Consider the following 13,320-nt stretch of genomic DNA (forward strand, 5'->3'; position numbering starts at 1 on the left):
TCGTTTATCTGAAATTCAAATTTAACTGGGCATCCTGTATTTTTTCTGGCAACTCTCCACTCTGGAGAAAAAATCTGAGGTCTGGCCTGAAGTATCAACTCCTGTTCAAACTGGTTCTACTGGCTATCATGGTGCTTGGCCAAGAGGGTAATGAATAAATGGGAGTGGTCTGGTGGTTATCCACCCCCTCACAGTTGGTACACGGAGTTCCCCGGTCAAGCAAATGCCTTTCTGAGCACCATCAACCACAGCTTCCAGCACCCATTTTAAGCCTGTAGAAAGCCTATTCATCCCTGAAAATTCCAGCTCCTTTGTGATGCCTTCCCCAAACCTCCAGAGAGAATTAAATCCTCCCTCTTTTATATTTTGATAGTACTTTGGCCATATGCTAGTAAAGCATTCATCAAGAGATGATTCAACTTGTTTGCCTGGCTGCTGCACCGCCACCCACACCCCCACTACCCCACCCCCCTTCTGCCTCAACGTAATCCTTGGAGACTTCTGTCTTCTTGGGATCTCACATGTACCTCTTTCTGAAAATTGGCAGTTGTATTTCCTTGTTAAATGTCTGCCCTCCCAGCCAGAGAGTAAGCTGAAGCAGGATCTGTTCCTGGTAATAGACACCAAATAAGTTTTTGTTGTGTTAATGAATTTATTCAGTACCTGCACAATTCCTGATACATATACCCAATTAAATGTATTGAAAAAAATTCAAGGGGTGTACCTTGTAAAAATTACAGCATACTGATATAAATAAAAGAGCATTTTGGTTGTAGTATTTGAAGTGTATTAATGAGTTAACTTTAATGAGTAAGGCTCAAGTGGGAATAGATACTCTGCCCTGTGTTAATATTGATGCATCAGAGAATAAAGATGATTTAGGCTCAAGAATACTTATTCAAGCTTATTAATTTGCAGTTGGCTTCACAGGTGGAAACAACCACTACCAGATGGTACAGCATTGCTTTGGTCTCCTTTTCATCTTTGCAATAGGTCTTAAGATAAAGAATATGGGCTGAAATTCTGGAGGGTATAAATGAGAGTTAAGCCTCATTTACTGAGCCCCTGGTTTGTCTCTGCCATAATTCTGATCACAACACACACTTGAAATTCCACCATGAATCTTGTAAGATCCTGATGCCAATACTTCAAAAAAAAACAAAAAACAAAAAACAAAAAAAAACTCGTGAGCTATTTTCAAAAGAGAATACATATTTTCTATCTTTCTCATCAAACATTTACTGAGCACCTACTCTGTAAAGGCTTTGGGGTGAATACAAGGAATATTAAACATAGTGTGTTTTAAAAGCTCTTCACCTCTCCTAGCTTTTATATACCTTTTAACAATGATTTAAAAAGCAATCCACTTTTCTTGAAAGGTTCCTTGTATTTTAAATACTGTAGAATCAGCTAACCTTTATAAATAGCTATCAGTAAAGGCACACTGTTGTGGAGTCTCTGTGGGGGAGGGGGGCGATAAACCTGCAAGCTGTTCCTACCAAGCCTGAAAACATTGAACATTCATCCTCTTTGTCTCTGATCTAGGCATTGAACATTAAAAAGGCAAATACATCATGATTCTGTACACGGTTCACAAGACCATATGAAATTAGGTCTTATAGCCTAATTTCATATGGCTATAAGACTCCATTTTTAGTCAAACTTTGAGCAAAGCTCTCCATTTAGGGCTATTTTCTAAAAGTCAAAAGAAAGTTGTAGCAGGAGGATTAAGCTATAAATCTGGGGATAATTCTAATTACAGTGTTCTGCCTAAATGTATGGCATCCGGTATGCCTTTAGAGAATTTCTTATAAACCACTAGCATTAGACTAAAATACTTACATGCAGTGCCTTCTGATTGCACTTAATACAATGTGAGGGCAATCAGTACCAGTGGTAGCATAAAATGACCTATAAATGAAGAAGGTATAAAATAAATGTAGATATCACCTTCCCTTGAAATTCAAGTCTTTGCAAATTCATATGTAAATGAGCTCTTGGATAATTTTGGAGTGGGAAGGCGATGCATTTGTACTGAGAACCAGCTATCCATGTAAAAGGCACAAGGCAGGGAAAAACAGGCATGAGCTTTACCCCCAAAGAACCAAGACAGAGTTAAGGCATATGTAAATATCTCTGATAAAAGGTAGGAAGTGATAAGTGCCACAGAAGAAGTACAAGAAAAATACTGGGAGTTCAGAGGGAAAGAGTATTTCTGGCTGCCAGCAGTTAGCTTGTGGAAGTAAAGAGATCTCTGGGCAACTGCTGTGAGCAAGATTATTCCAAGCACAATGTGACCAGGGTACAGAGACAGGTGCTAACTGTCCAGTGAACACTGTTGTGCAATTACACAGGGGGAGAGAAGGGTAAGGGTTCCAAACAGGAGAAGGCTGGCATTTCCAGGGAAGGTTGGAGGAAACTGATAGATGAACTTCCTAAGAAAGATGGACTTGATGTTGAGCCAGACTTCCAGCCAAGATGACATTTTCAATCAAGATTTTGAGACTCGGAGTTCCCCCTGTGGCTCGGTGGGTTACAAACCGTGACCAGTATCCATAAGAATGCGGGTTCCATTCCTGGCCTCACTCGGTGGATTAAGGATACGGTGTTGCTGTGGCTGGGTATAGGCCACCAGCTGCAACTCCAATTCGATCCCTAGCCTGGGAACTTCCATATGCTGCAAGTGAGGCCCTAAAACAAAATCAAAAAAAAAAAATATTCTGAGACTCCTCTCTTCTCATTCTGCTTCAAAAAAGAAAAATTAGAGACATAATATAAATGAGAAAAATTCAACTGTTACAGCTGTGATTAAAAGAAGATCCTAAACATTTCCGTGTGTCAGAAACAGAACCAAAATGCAAAACGGTGATCAGAACAAAGTCACACCGGTCCTGGCCTCTGTGTGTGGAAGCAGGAAGACTTGAATTAGGGCTCGGCTCTTGGAGAACAACAGAGACGAACAGGTCTCCACCTGGGCCTAGAGACAGGAAGCAACCCTATGGGGGACCGTTACGTGGCGGCCTTCAGTGAACCACTTTCCTATAAATGCACCCTGGTCTAATCCCCTCCCACCTCAGCTCTAGGCTTGGCCAGGTGACTTGCTTGGCCAAAGGCACATCAGTAAATGAGATACAGCAGAAGCTTAATAAGTGCTTATGCAGTGGGGCCCATCCTATTGGAAGAAAGCCAATGGCTATGCGGTGAAGAAGCTCAGGCAAGGTACTGAATGATGAAAAGCCACCTGGAGAGAGGCCCTCCCTGGAGAAAAAGAGTTCATCTCAACGCATCCAGTAGCAGATAAGTTCCCATTCACTGGTCATGGAATCAACACAACACTTCCCTATTAATTAAATAATCATTTATTAGGCACCTACTATATGCAAGACATCATTCCCACACTGAGGATTAGGAGTAAATTAAAGTCCAGTTCTCATCGAGCAAATGACCAAATCCATTAAACTCACAGTTTCACCCAGCTATTTCTTTCCTTAAAAGTCTTAAAATGGATTATCTGTGGCATCTCCTTTATCAAGTATCTCAGAGAGTGTTTGAATCTCATCTAACTCTGGCTGTTATGCGTCCCAATCTGTTTCTACCTCTAAAGGGCCTCCCACCACACAGCTGTAGTCACAGATTTATGATCTGTGCTGTCCTATTAATTCATTTTCTGGCCTTGTGGCTTAGATAAGCAGGGACATCATGCATCGCTGGCATTTATCGTGTTTGCTTTAAGCTCTTGGGGCTTTCTCACATATTTTTATTTTGCAACACAATTTTGCGCGTTGAAATTTTTCAGCACACATTCCAAAGCTATTAGTATGACAAATATTCCTGTACCAGGACCAGTGAACTCTAAAAAGGCTATCAGCCAGTTCCCCCACCTCCACCCTGAGGACCAGCCCCAGCCCAGCCCAGACCCAGCCTCAGGGATCCAAGTGCAAATCTCTTGGTGGTTATTGAGGGTAAGCGAAGAAGCAGGGGGAGGGATTGTAGAAGTGGAAAGCCAGATCTCGTATAGTTTTGTCCAGAATTCCCTAGAGTAGCTCCATCTAAATGGCAATCAGGAAGCCAAAGCCACTAACCAAAATGTGGTTTGAGTTGGTTTTAGGGCAGATCCAGAAATCCAGTATGAGCCAAGAATTTTGCTCACAGTCATGCTTCTCTTTGAGGGATAATCCCTTTAATGTGTCAAGCACATGGTATTTTTTTTTTCAAACTGTTTTCATTTATGGCGTGAAATTAGCAACTCTGAGATACAGGGAGATGGGATTATCACTCACGCGTTTAGCAGGAGAGGCGAGCTGAGGCGCCGAGGGGTTGCTGGGCCTCATAATGCAAATAAGTAGCAGAGCCTGTCCTTCAGCTCAGGTCTTTTCTCCTTGTCCTGCATTCAGCCTCTCTTTTTACCAGTCACGATGAGCCAAGTGATGCCTTGAATGGTGCAGTGTCCCTTGGAGCATCTGCTGCCCCCGCTCCCAAGGGAACCTAACCAAATACTACTGAGGAGGAGAGAGCGGTAGAAACAAACGTTATGAAGGGAGAAAGAAGCAAGAAACTGAATACATTTAAGAAACTAAGTTACCCATGAGCCCTTTCAGAAGCCTGAGAAGCAAATAGTAAAATGAGAAGGAAGAAGGCCCCTGACATCAAGGTCATAAAGGGAGGACGAGAGGAAGAGTGATAGCAGAGAAGGGATGGGGCCAAGGCCGGTAACTGAAGAGATGACGGTGATGGCCCAGCTGTGGGGACTGGTCCCAGGCCAGCTCAAGATCAGCTGTGTCCCCAAGGCAGGGTCTGAGAACTAAGGCCAGGAAGGGAGCAGAGGGCCCAGAGTCACAGGCCACAGAGAGCTTCAGCAAAGGAGGGGAGAATTCAGGAAGTGCTTAGGAACCCTGGGAGAAGAAGGCCAGGCGTTCAGGCCAGGATCCAACAGTTCTTCCCTGCAGATTTGGGAGAAACAAAACTATTTTTTGCTGTATTTGTTTGCCATCATCTTTCTTCTTCTTCTTATCCCACTCTACATGGTCTGGCCTGAGAAACTTAGGTTACACAAGTTGGATCAGTTTCCAGTCATAAGGCGGTCACAGTGTAGTGGGGAGATAACAACGAACACAAATTTTTTTTCTTAAAGTAGAGTTGATTTACCATGTTGTGCCAATTTCTTTTGCACAGCAAAGTGACCCAGTCATATATATATATATTTCCTTCCTTATAGTATCTTCCATCGTGGTCTATCCCAAGAGATGGGATAGAGTTCCTTGCGCTGTACAGCAGGACCTCATTGCTTATTCATTCTAAATATAATAGCTTACATCTACCAACTCCAAACTCCCAGTCCATCCCGCTCCCTCCTTCCTCCCCCACTGGCAACCACAAGTCCGTTCCTTATATGTGTTTCCACATATAAGGAATACAAGTATTTACAAAAGTGTGATAAATGCTGCAATAGACTGTATATCTATCTATCATCTATCTATGCAAGATGCTGGGGAAGGCAACAATTTTTAAGTTATTTGCTGAATAACTTAGTTCTGCTAAATCCCCTCCATTATACCAAACTTTTCAGTAAAAGTTTGGGGGGAAAAGCAAAGAAAGAAGGCTTGTGCTCCCTTCCTGGGTAGCTGTTGGACAAAAAGAAGATCACATGACCCCCAGAACTGAGACGTGAATGAGAATGACAACTGAGTAAGCGCAGAAACGTGGAGCTGGAGGTGGCCAGAAGACATACACCCGCAAAGATGGCAGGGGTACCAGGGAGCTCTTTTCCACCCTGGGACGAGGGCCAAATCAAGTTCAGTTGGGCACCAAATCAAGGTAAACTGAATCTCAAAGGAAAGACTGAAGTCCAGCTGACTCTTGAGTCACACACAACCTCGTTTAGAATCCTAAACCTTCTGAGAGCTATTCCTTCAGTTTCCCAAAATGGGTGTCTAGTTTTATTTTGCTCCTGTCTCTCTCACACCTCCCACTTCTGACTTCCTTTCTCCCTTTTAAACATTTGTTTTTCGTTAATGTAAAATTTAAAGCAGTAGCATATTAAGTAATACAAAATTCTCTGGCTTGAATAATGTGTTTATTTTCTTTTAAATATGCTTAAATATGAAACAACAGACAGTAGTTTGGTAAACTCAAAACTACAAGCTGGACAGTAATCAGATAATCAGTGCTGATCGTACAAATCAAAATCTGCATAAGAAAGAATCAGAATAACTCACAAGAGAGTTGTGATTAGCCAAGGACTCGGCGACTATGCAAATTACCTCATCTGCTCTGAATAATGAATCACATGACACCTGTCATTCCGTGAGGATCCGACTTTTTCATTCACCAAAAAAAAGTGGGGGAGGGGTGGGTAACGCAGATTCCTTCTCCATTCCTTGGTGCACAGGGCATCATTAGTTACAAGACATCTGTCAGCGAGCTGGGGAACCCTCAGCTGGTGTTTAATGGAAGGTCAGTCTGGATTCACCAGGGGACTATGTAAAATGGATTTTTTTTCTAACACCTGGAACAGTGACAGCAACTTGGCAAAACAGCATGCTGTTTAAAATGACAGGGTTGGGGAAATGGAGATCAAGGCTGAATCAAGGATTTTCTTGATCGTGGCGCCCATGGGTGGCCCTTTTCTCCTTTGGAAAGCGGCAGTGCTTTGGGCATGCTGGTTTTCCGTTCGTACAGGTTCTGGTGTGAAAGGGGCATCTGTCTTCACAGCTGTTACAGAAGAGAATAAACAGGAGAATTCAGATACAAGAACTAAATTCAAAGGAAAAATTCTGTTCAAATTTGATTACCTTTTCAAAGGACATTTTCCAGATATGCATTTAAAATGTCAATATAAAACCATGAACGGTTAGCCCACATCGTTTCAAAATCTACTAAAGCACAACTGCCAACTTCTAAGTGCTCTAGTCATCAGCAAATTTCTTGCTATATAAATCCAGTGACATCTCCTTCCTCAAATAAAAAAGTAAACATATGTGGATATATATTGAGAGAGAGATTGAGCCAAAGAGTTTGCTGATCTGAAATAATAATGACTTAAATTTCATTAATTTTAGTGTTTGCTTAAGATCCATAAGCCAACAGTAGCAGGCAGGATTTCCTTGATTTCACAATTAGTCTTCATTCTATATACCTATTTCTTAGTTGCCAAACCTCTGTTTTACTTTCAAAAAGAGGGCCTGGCACTGAAAACAAAACTGTCTTAATAAGGAGTCTCACTGAATCTAAATGGCTTTTACACTAAATGTCAATGGGTTAACTTAAGGTGAAAGTGCCAAAGCCATCCACCTGCAGGTGTCTGGGTGAAATATCTTGTGCTTCTGACAGCAGCTCTCCACAGTCTCTCTGCATTCAATGCAGCTGCAGTTTTCTGGGTGCTGGATGAAATCTCTGGGACATGGCATTTTACAGACACACTCGCAACGATCTTCATCAAACTTCATGTGCGGCCCACAGAGAGCCAGTTCCTGGAGATGAGCATGATCTACACCGAAAGATAAAAGCATTGGTTGAACAGCTATTCCAGAGAGAACATGACCACCAAAGCTGGTTATATACTTTACATCATTCTAAAGTAACTTGGATTCACCTAATCTCCTTTCTTGTAGATTTCCACCCCTAATATTTTTACAGAGTGAAGGAGCTTCACCTTTGATTTCATAATACTAACACAGGATTCATGTGCTGTCTTAAGTTTGTGATAAAAATGGTATAAGCTGAATATTTTTGATAAGATTTTTTTAGAGATTTCCAGGTTGGTGACTTGTTCCAAAAAAGCAAACTTTCACAACCAAGTATTAGTCATAAAATAGAGGCTAAGGATTATAAGTCTAGTCCTTTCCAGTTTTTCTAGATGAAGATTAAAAGGAGAGAAGAACAGAAACACTAGTCTTATAGAAATATACCTCAGATCTTTCAGACTATGGGTAGTAACAGTGATGTATTCCCTCACCACAGACCACAACACAAATATAAAAGATACAACAGTGACAATGAACTTTGAGTACACAGATATCTATTGGAAGATATGATCAGCTGAGAGAGGAGGATCTGAGAGGTTTCTGACACAATTAGCTGAAAGATACTTCTAGAAAATGTACAAAATGGTTATTGGATAACTACTACTCCATATTCAGTTCTGACCATAAAATTGAAATCTATTTCAAAAAAAAAAAAAAAAAAAAACAGAAGAAAGGGAAACTTTGGAAGAACCTGACAATGTCACCTTAGCGTTCTTGAAAGGCCTGGAGGAAAGTTAAGCATTTTAGTTTCTTCCTCAAACCTGCTTCTCTCCCACTTTGCCTCATTTAGTGAATGGTGCCATCACTCTTGACTCATCTGCCATATTGAATCTAATGACCACGTTCACCTAGTTCTGCCTCAATTCACTCAGTACGGGCTGTCACTCACTTCACCACCACAAGTTTTACCCTTTCAATCTGTTCTCCACAATATCAAATGTAAATCTAATCATGCCATTCTATGGCTCTGATTATCTTACAATGTTCTCCTCTCTTTCACAATAAAAGCCAATTTCTCACCAGGACATAAGAGATCCTCCATGAACTGGACCCTATTAACCTCCCAGACTCTTCTTCTGTCTCTCTCTCTCTCTCTCTCTCATGTATCCTATGCTCATCCATACAAATTATAATACTTTTTGTTCCTATGATATGTCAAGGTCTCTCAAACCCATGCCTTTGGTCTTGTCTTTCCCCCTGAGAGATTTCTCCATTTCAAGTCAGTTAAGTGCTCTTACCCTGTGCATATTTCCATCCTATACTTTCTTGCACTGTTTACATTTGTCTGTTTGTGTTTCCTCCATTAATTAAAAAATCCTGAAGGTTATAGGGATTAGGTCTCATCGTTCTGGCATAAAATAGGCACTTAAAAAACATTTGTTGAGTTTATTTGCTGTCATAAAAGGGTCCTGAAGCAGGCCAATATATGGAGACTCTGAAGAATCCCATCCAGTATTCCAAGACATTGGGTTAAATCATATGGTCTTGCCAATGTCTGGCGATTGATGATACATCAACATGGCAATCTCATGTCATCAAATCTGTCTTAACAGCTCTGTGGTTGATGATCTTCGAGGGATCAGGTAGCATGGGTCCTGGAAGGCTAGATGTGGGGACAATCCATTCTGAATTGTGTGAAGAGGAAAAAGGTAAGCTTTGTAAGCCATGTGCCAGCGAAGCAGATGTCACTTTGGGGCAAGTTGAGACTAGATAGAAGCTCTTAAAAGATTTACATGGATCACTAGGTGGCAGTAGATATTCGCTTGGAACACTCCAGGCCAGCCCGAGTCCATTCTTGGGGAAACAGTCTACCAAGTGCTCGCTGCACTTCAGCAAGGTAGTTGGCAAAGGTTGACCTCAATCCTTATAGACAAGTTAAAAGTAACAGAGAATGGATGTAGGAGGGCTGAGGGAAGAAGGAGCTAGCTAAGGGTGATACCGGAAGTATTGTATATCAACATGTTAGATCCTCAGCCTTTGTTCTACTTATCATTTTTATCAATAAACTCATGGCATTTTTACAAGTGAACTCTTGATTTTGTAGGTATCTTGAGGAATTTAAAATGCGGAGTCAGGATTCCTCAATATTTTTTCTTTTTTTGTTTTTTGTTTTTTTTTTTTAACAGTTTAGAGCAATGATCTGAACTTAACAAGATGAAACTAAATTGGACTTGGATTCACTAACCCACATGTGCCCATTCAGGGAAGTCATTGCAGAAAGGGCAGTTGGCTTAATAGCGATATGTTGGCAGGGGTTGCTCAGTGAACAGTAAGTTCAGTATATGTCATCAGTTTGATGGGGCCACTGGAGAAGTGACTATGAACTTGGCCCTCATTAACTGAATTGTGGGACATGAAAATTAGAAGTGATTGTGATCCAGACTATTCCATACCTCTTATTTCCATCATTGCCACAACTTCCCTAAAAGTCCCCTTCCTCCTTGCCTGCTCCAGGCCAACCTATCTTCTTGTACACTGTCGCTGGGTTGATTTTGTGAAAGTTCTAATTGGTGCCGTCTCTCTCTGCTTGAACCAGTTAAGTTGTGTTTAGTATCACATCCAAGCTCTGGGACAAGGTTCACAAGGTCCCTGTGAACTGCTCTGCTTCCTCTCTCACATCCACCCAGCCCCCTTCCTTTATGTCCCCACCATGCTGACCATCACCCAGGGCCCTGACATGCTATAGTCTCTCACTTCCGGCCCTGAGTGCTCATTTTTCCCTGGCTCAGAGCACTCTTCTCTTTCTTCACTACTTTTCCTACCCTCAACACACTTGTGCACTGGTTAAGTCCCTCCCCAGGAATTATCTTCAGCAGGAGGAAGCTGCCTCACCCAAGGTTAGATCTCCTCCCACAGGCAGCCCATATCCAGTGACCAGTCCAAGGGCTGTCCCTACTTCAGCTCCATAGGCTTGGCTAGTACCTCTCAGCACCTGCAACACAGTTCAACTTCTCCTTCTGCCCAGTCCTGCTTCCCTCTCACTTTTTAATGTACTCCTTCATGCAAACCTCTGGAGCACAAACCTCTCCCAGGAGCTGTGTACCAATGAAACCTTGACTAGAACAGCCTCTAAGCTCTCTATGTACACAGCCTTCCACAATCACTCTCTAACACACTTTCAAAATGGGTCGCATGGAGAAAGAACTAGATTGGTTTTACATGGCTCTACAGGCTAAACCTGAATGAATGAGTTGATGCTCTAGAGCTAGGCTGTCCAACATGGAAGCTCCAGGCCACGTTGAGCACAAAATGGCAAATCTGAATTGAGATATACTGTAAGTGTAAAATATACACTGTATTTCAAAGACTTAGCACAAAGAATGAAGGCTAGATCACTGATAAATTTTATACTGCTTTCACAGTTTTTATATTTTGGATTAAGTAAAATACATTAAAATTAATTTCATCTGTTTCTCTTGACCTTTTTAAGGTGAATACTATAAAATGTAAGTTACATATGTGACTCTCACTGTAGCTGGACAGTACTGGGGGGGGGGAAGGAGGAAGGAAGACATATATTGGGGTTCAATATAGTTTACTAGCAACAAGAATGTGCCCAGTGCAACTGAGCCACCTCAGTGGGTTTGGCATTTCCCCATGACTGATATATTTTCTAGCAGAAGATGGCTGAAGGCTTGGTGGGAAGGATGTATGTGACATTTAAGAACTGAATGGGCATTTAACTACATGAACTTTAAGATTCCTTCAAACCCTGGGTTGAGTGTTAGTGGAAACACTTAGAACTTGAGAGGCAGAAACACAGGAAATAGGTTGTTAATTACAGTTTCTAGGACAGATTCCTTTGAGTTTAATCCTCACTAGCCCTGCTTGTTGACCATAGTTGCAAACAAGCAAGGTTCAAATTGCCTGAGTCCTTGCTATCTTTTCAGTGGAATCGTCAAGTTCTCTTGGGAGTAAATAAAAAGTGTGTTCAATTTTCAGCCAGATGTTCATGACCAAAACATCAGAGCATTACGACTTCTGTGCAGTGACAAAAGCCTAGTTTATCTGGTTCCCAACGTCCCCTTAGCCCAACATCTGTGTTTTCTTTTTACTTTGCCCTAGTTTCATAAGTTTTCTCTTATTCACCATTTGATCAAATTATTGGCATGTTTTCACATAACACTGTGAAAAGAAACCAAGTCCAAAATTACCTTATGTTCTTGTGAGACTTCTCTACAAATAAATTAGTAAAATGTGGTTGGCTTGTGTTAAATTCTGAAATGGCTTTCATTAAAGGTTGTACCTGTCAAAATCAGTGCTTTGGGATGTTCTAATGCCTTTGGGCTTTCCTTTAAGATCAAAGAGCAGACCTGGATTGTAAGAATCAATATTGTCAAAATGACCATGCTACCCAAGGCTATCTAACAGGTTCAGTGCAATCCCTATCAAATTACCAATGGCATTCTACATAGAACTAGAACAGAATTTTTTACATTCACATGTAAACAAAAAAGACTACACATAGCAAAGCAATCTTGAGAAAGAAAAGTGGAGCTGGAGGAATCAGGCTCCCTGACTTCAGAGTATACTACAAAGTTATAGTCATCAAAACTGTATGGTACTGGTGCAAAAACGGAAATATAGATCAGTGAGACAGGATAGAAAGCCCAGAAATAAACACAAGGACCTATGGTCAATTAATCTATGACAAAGGAGGCAAGAATGTAAAATGGAGAAAAGATCATATCTTCAATAAGTACTACTGGAAAAACTGGACAGCTATATGTAAAAGAATGAACTAGAACATTCTCTTATACCGTACACAAAAATATAAATTCAAAATGGATTAAAGAACTAAACATAAGGCCAGATACTATAAAACTCTTTGAGGAAAACACAGGCAGAATGCTTTTTTGACATAAATCACAGCAATACTTTTGGATCCACCTCTTAGAGTAATGAAAATAAAAACAAAAATAAACAAATGGGACTGAATTAAACTTAAAGCTTTTACACAGCAAAGGAAACCATAAAAAAAGACAACCCACAGAATGGGAGAAAATCTTTGCAAATGAAGCTACTGACAAGGGATTAATCTCTAAAATATACAAATATCTCATATAGCTTTATATTTTAAAAAATCCAATCAAAAAATGGTCAGAAGATCTAAACAGACATTTCTCCAAAGAGATAGCCAAAAAGCACATGAAAAGATGCTCAACATCACTAATTATTAGAGAAAAACAGATCAAAACTACAATGAGGTGTTACCTGATACCAGTCAGAATGAACATCACCAAAAAGTCTACTGGAGTTCCCATTTGGGTGCAATGGAAATGAATCCGACTAGTATCCATGAGGAAGTGGGTTCAATCTCTGGCTTAGCTCAGTGGGTTGGGGATCTGGCATTGCCATGAGCTGTGGTATAGGTTGCAGACACAGCATGGATCCCACATTGCTGTGGCTGTGGTGCAAGCTGGCAGCTGTAGCTCCAATTCGACCCCTAGCCTAGGAATTGCCATATACCATGGGTGTGGCCCTAAAAAGACCAAAAAAAAAAAGTCTACAAATAATAAATACTGGAGAAGGTGCAAAGAAAAGGGACCCCTTCTACACTGCTGGTGGGAATGTAAATTGATGCAACCACAATGGAAAACAGTAGGAAGCTTCCTTAAAACAACTAAATACAGAACTACCATGTAATCCAGCAATCCCAATCCTGGGCTCATATCTGGAGAAAATCACAATTCGAAAAGACACATGCACCCAGTGTTCATTGTAGCAGTATTTACAAGAGCCAAGACATGGAAGCAATCTAAATGTCCATGAACAAGAATGGATAAAGAAGATGTGG

General features: G+C 41.0%; 1 protein-coding gene across 1 annotated transcript in view; it reads right to left on the bottom strand.

Moving 5' to 3' along the window:
• Positions 6,055 to 13,320, bottom strand: part of VEGFD (vascular endothelial growth factor D) — a 40,670-nt gene continuing 33,404 nt past the window's right edge. Inside the window, exons 6-7 of the mRNA XM_001928382.5 lie at positions 7,291 to 7,486; positions 6,055 to 6,711 (exon numbers count right to left, since the gene is read on the bottom strand). Of these exons, the coding sequence (XP_001928417.1) occupies positions 6,585 to 6,711; positions 7,291 to 7,486 (323 nt within the window). The 3' untranslated portion in view covers positions 6,055 to 6,584. The remainder of the gene's footprint in view (positions 6,712 to 7,290; positions 7,487 to 13,320) is intronic.

Source organism: Sus scrofa, chromosome X (genome assembly GCF_000003025.6).
Source record: "Sus scrofa isolate TJ Tabasco breed Duroc chromosome X, Sscrofa11.1, whole genome shotgun sequence".
Taxonomy (NCBI): Eukaryota; Metazoa; Chordata; class Mammalia; order Artiodactyla; family Suidae; genus Sus; species Sus scrofa.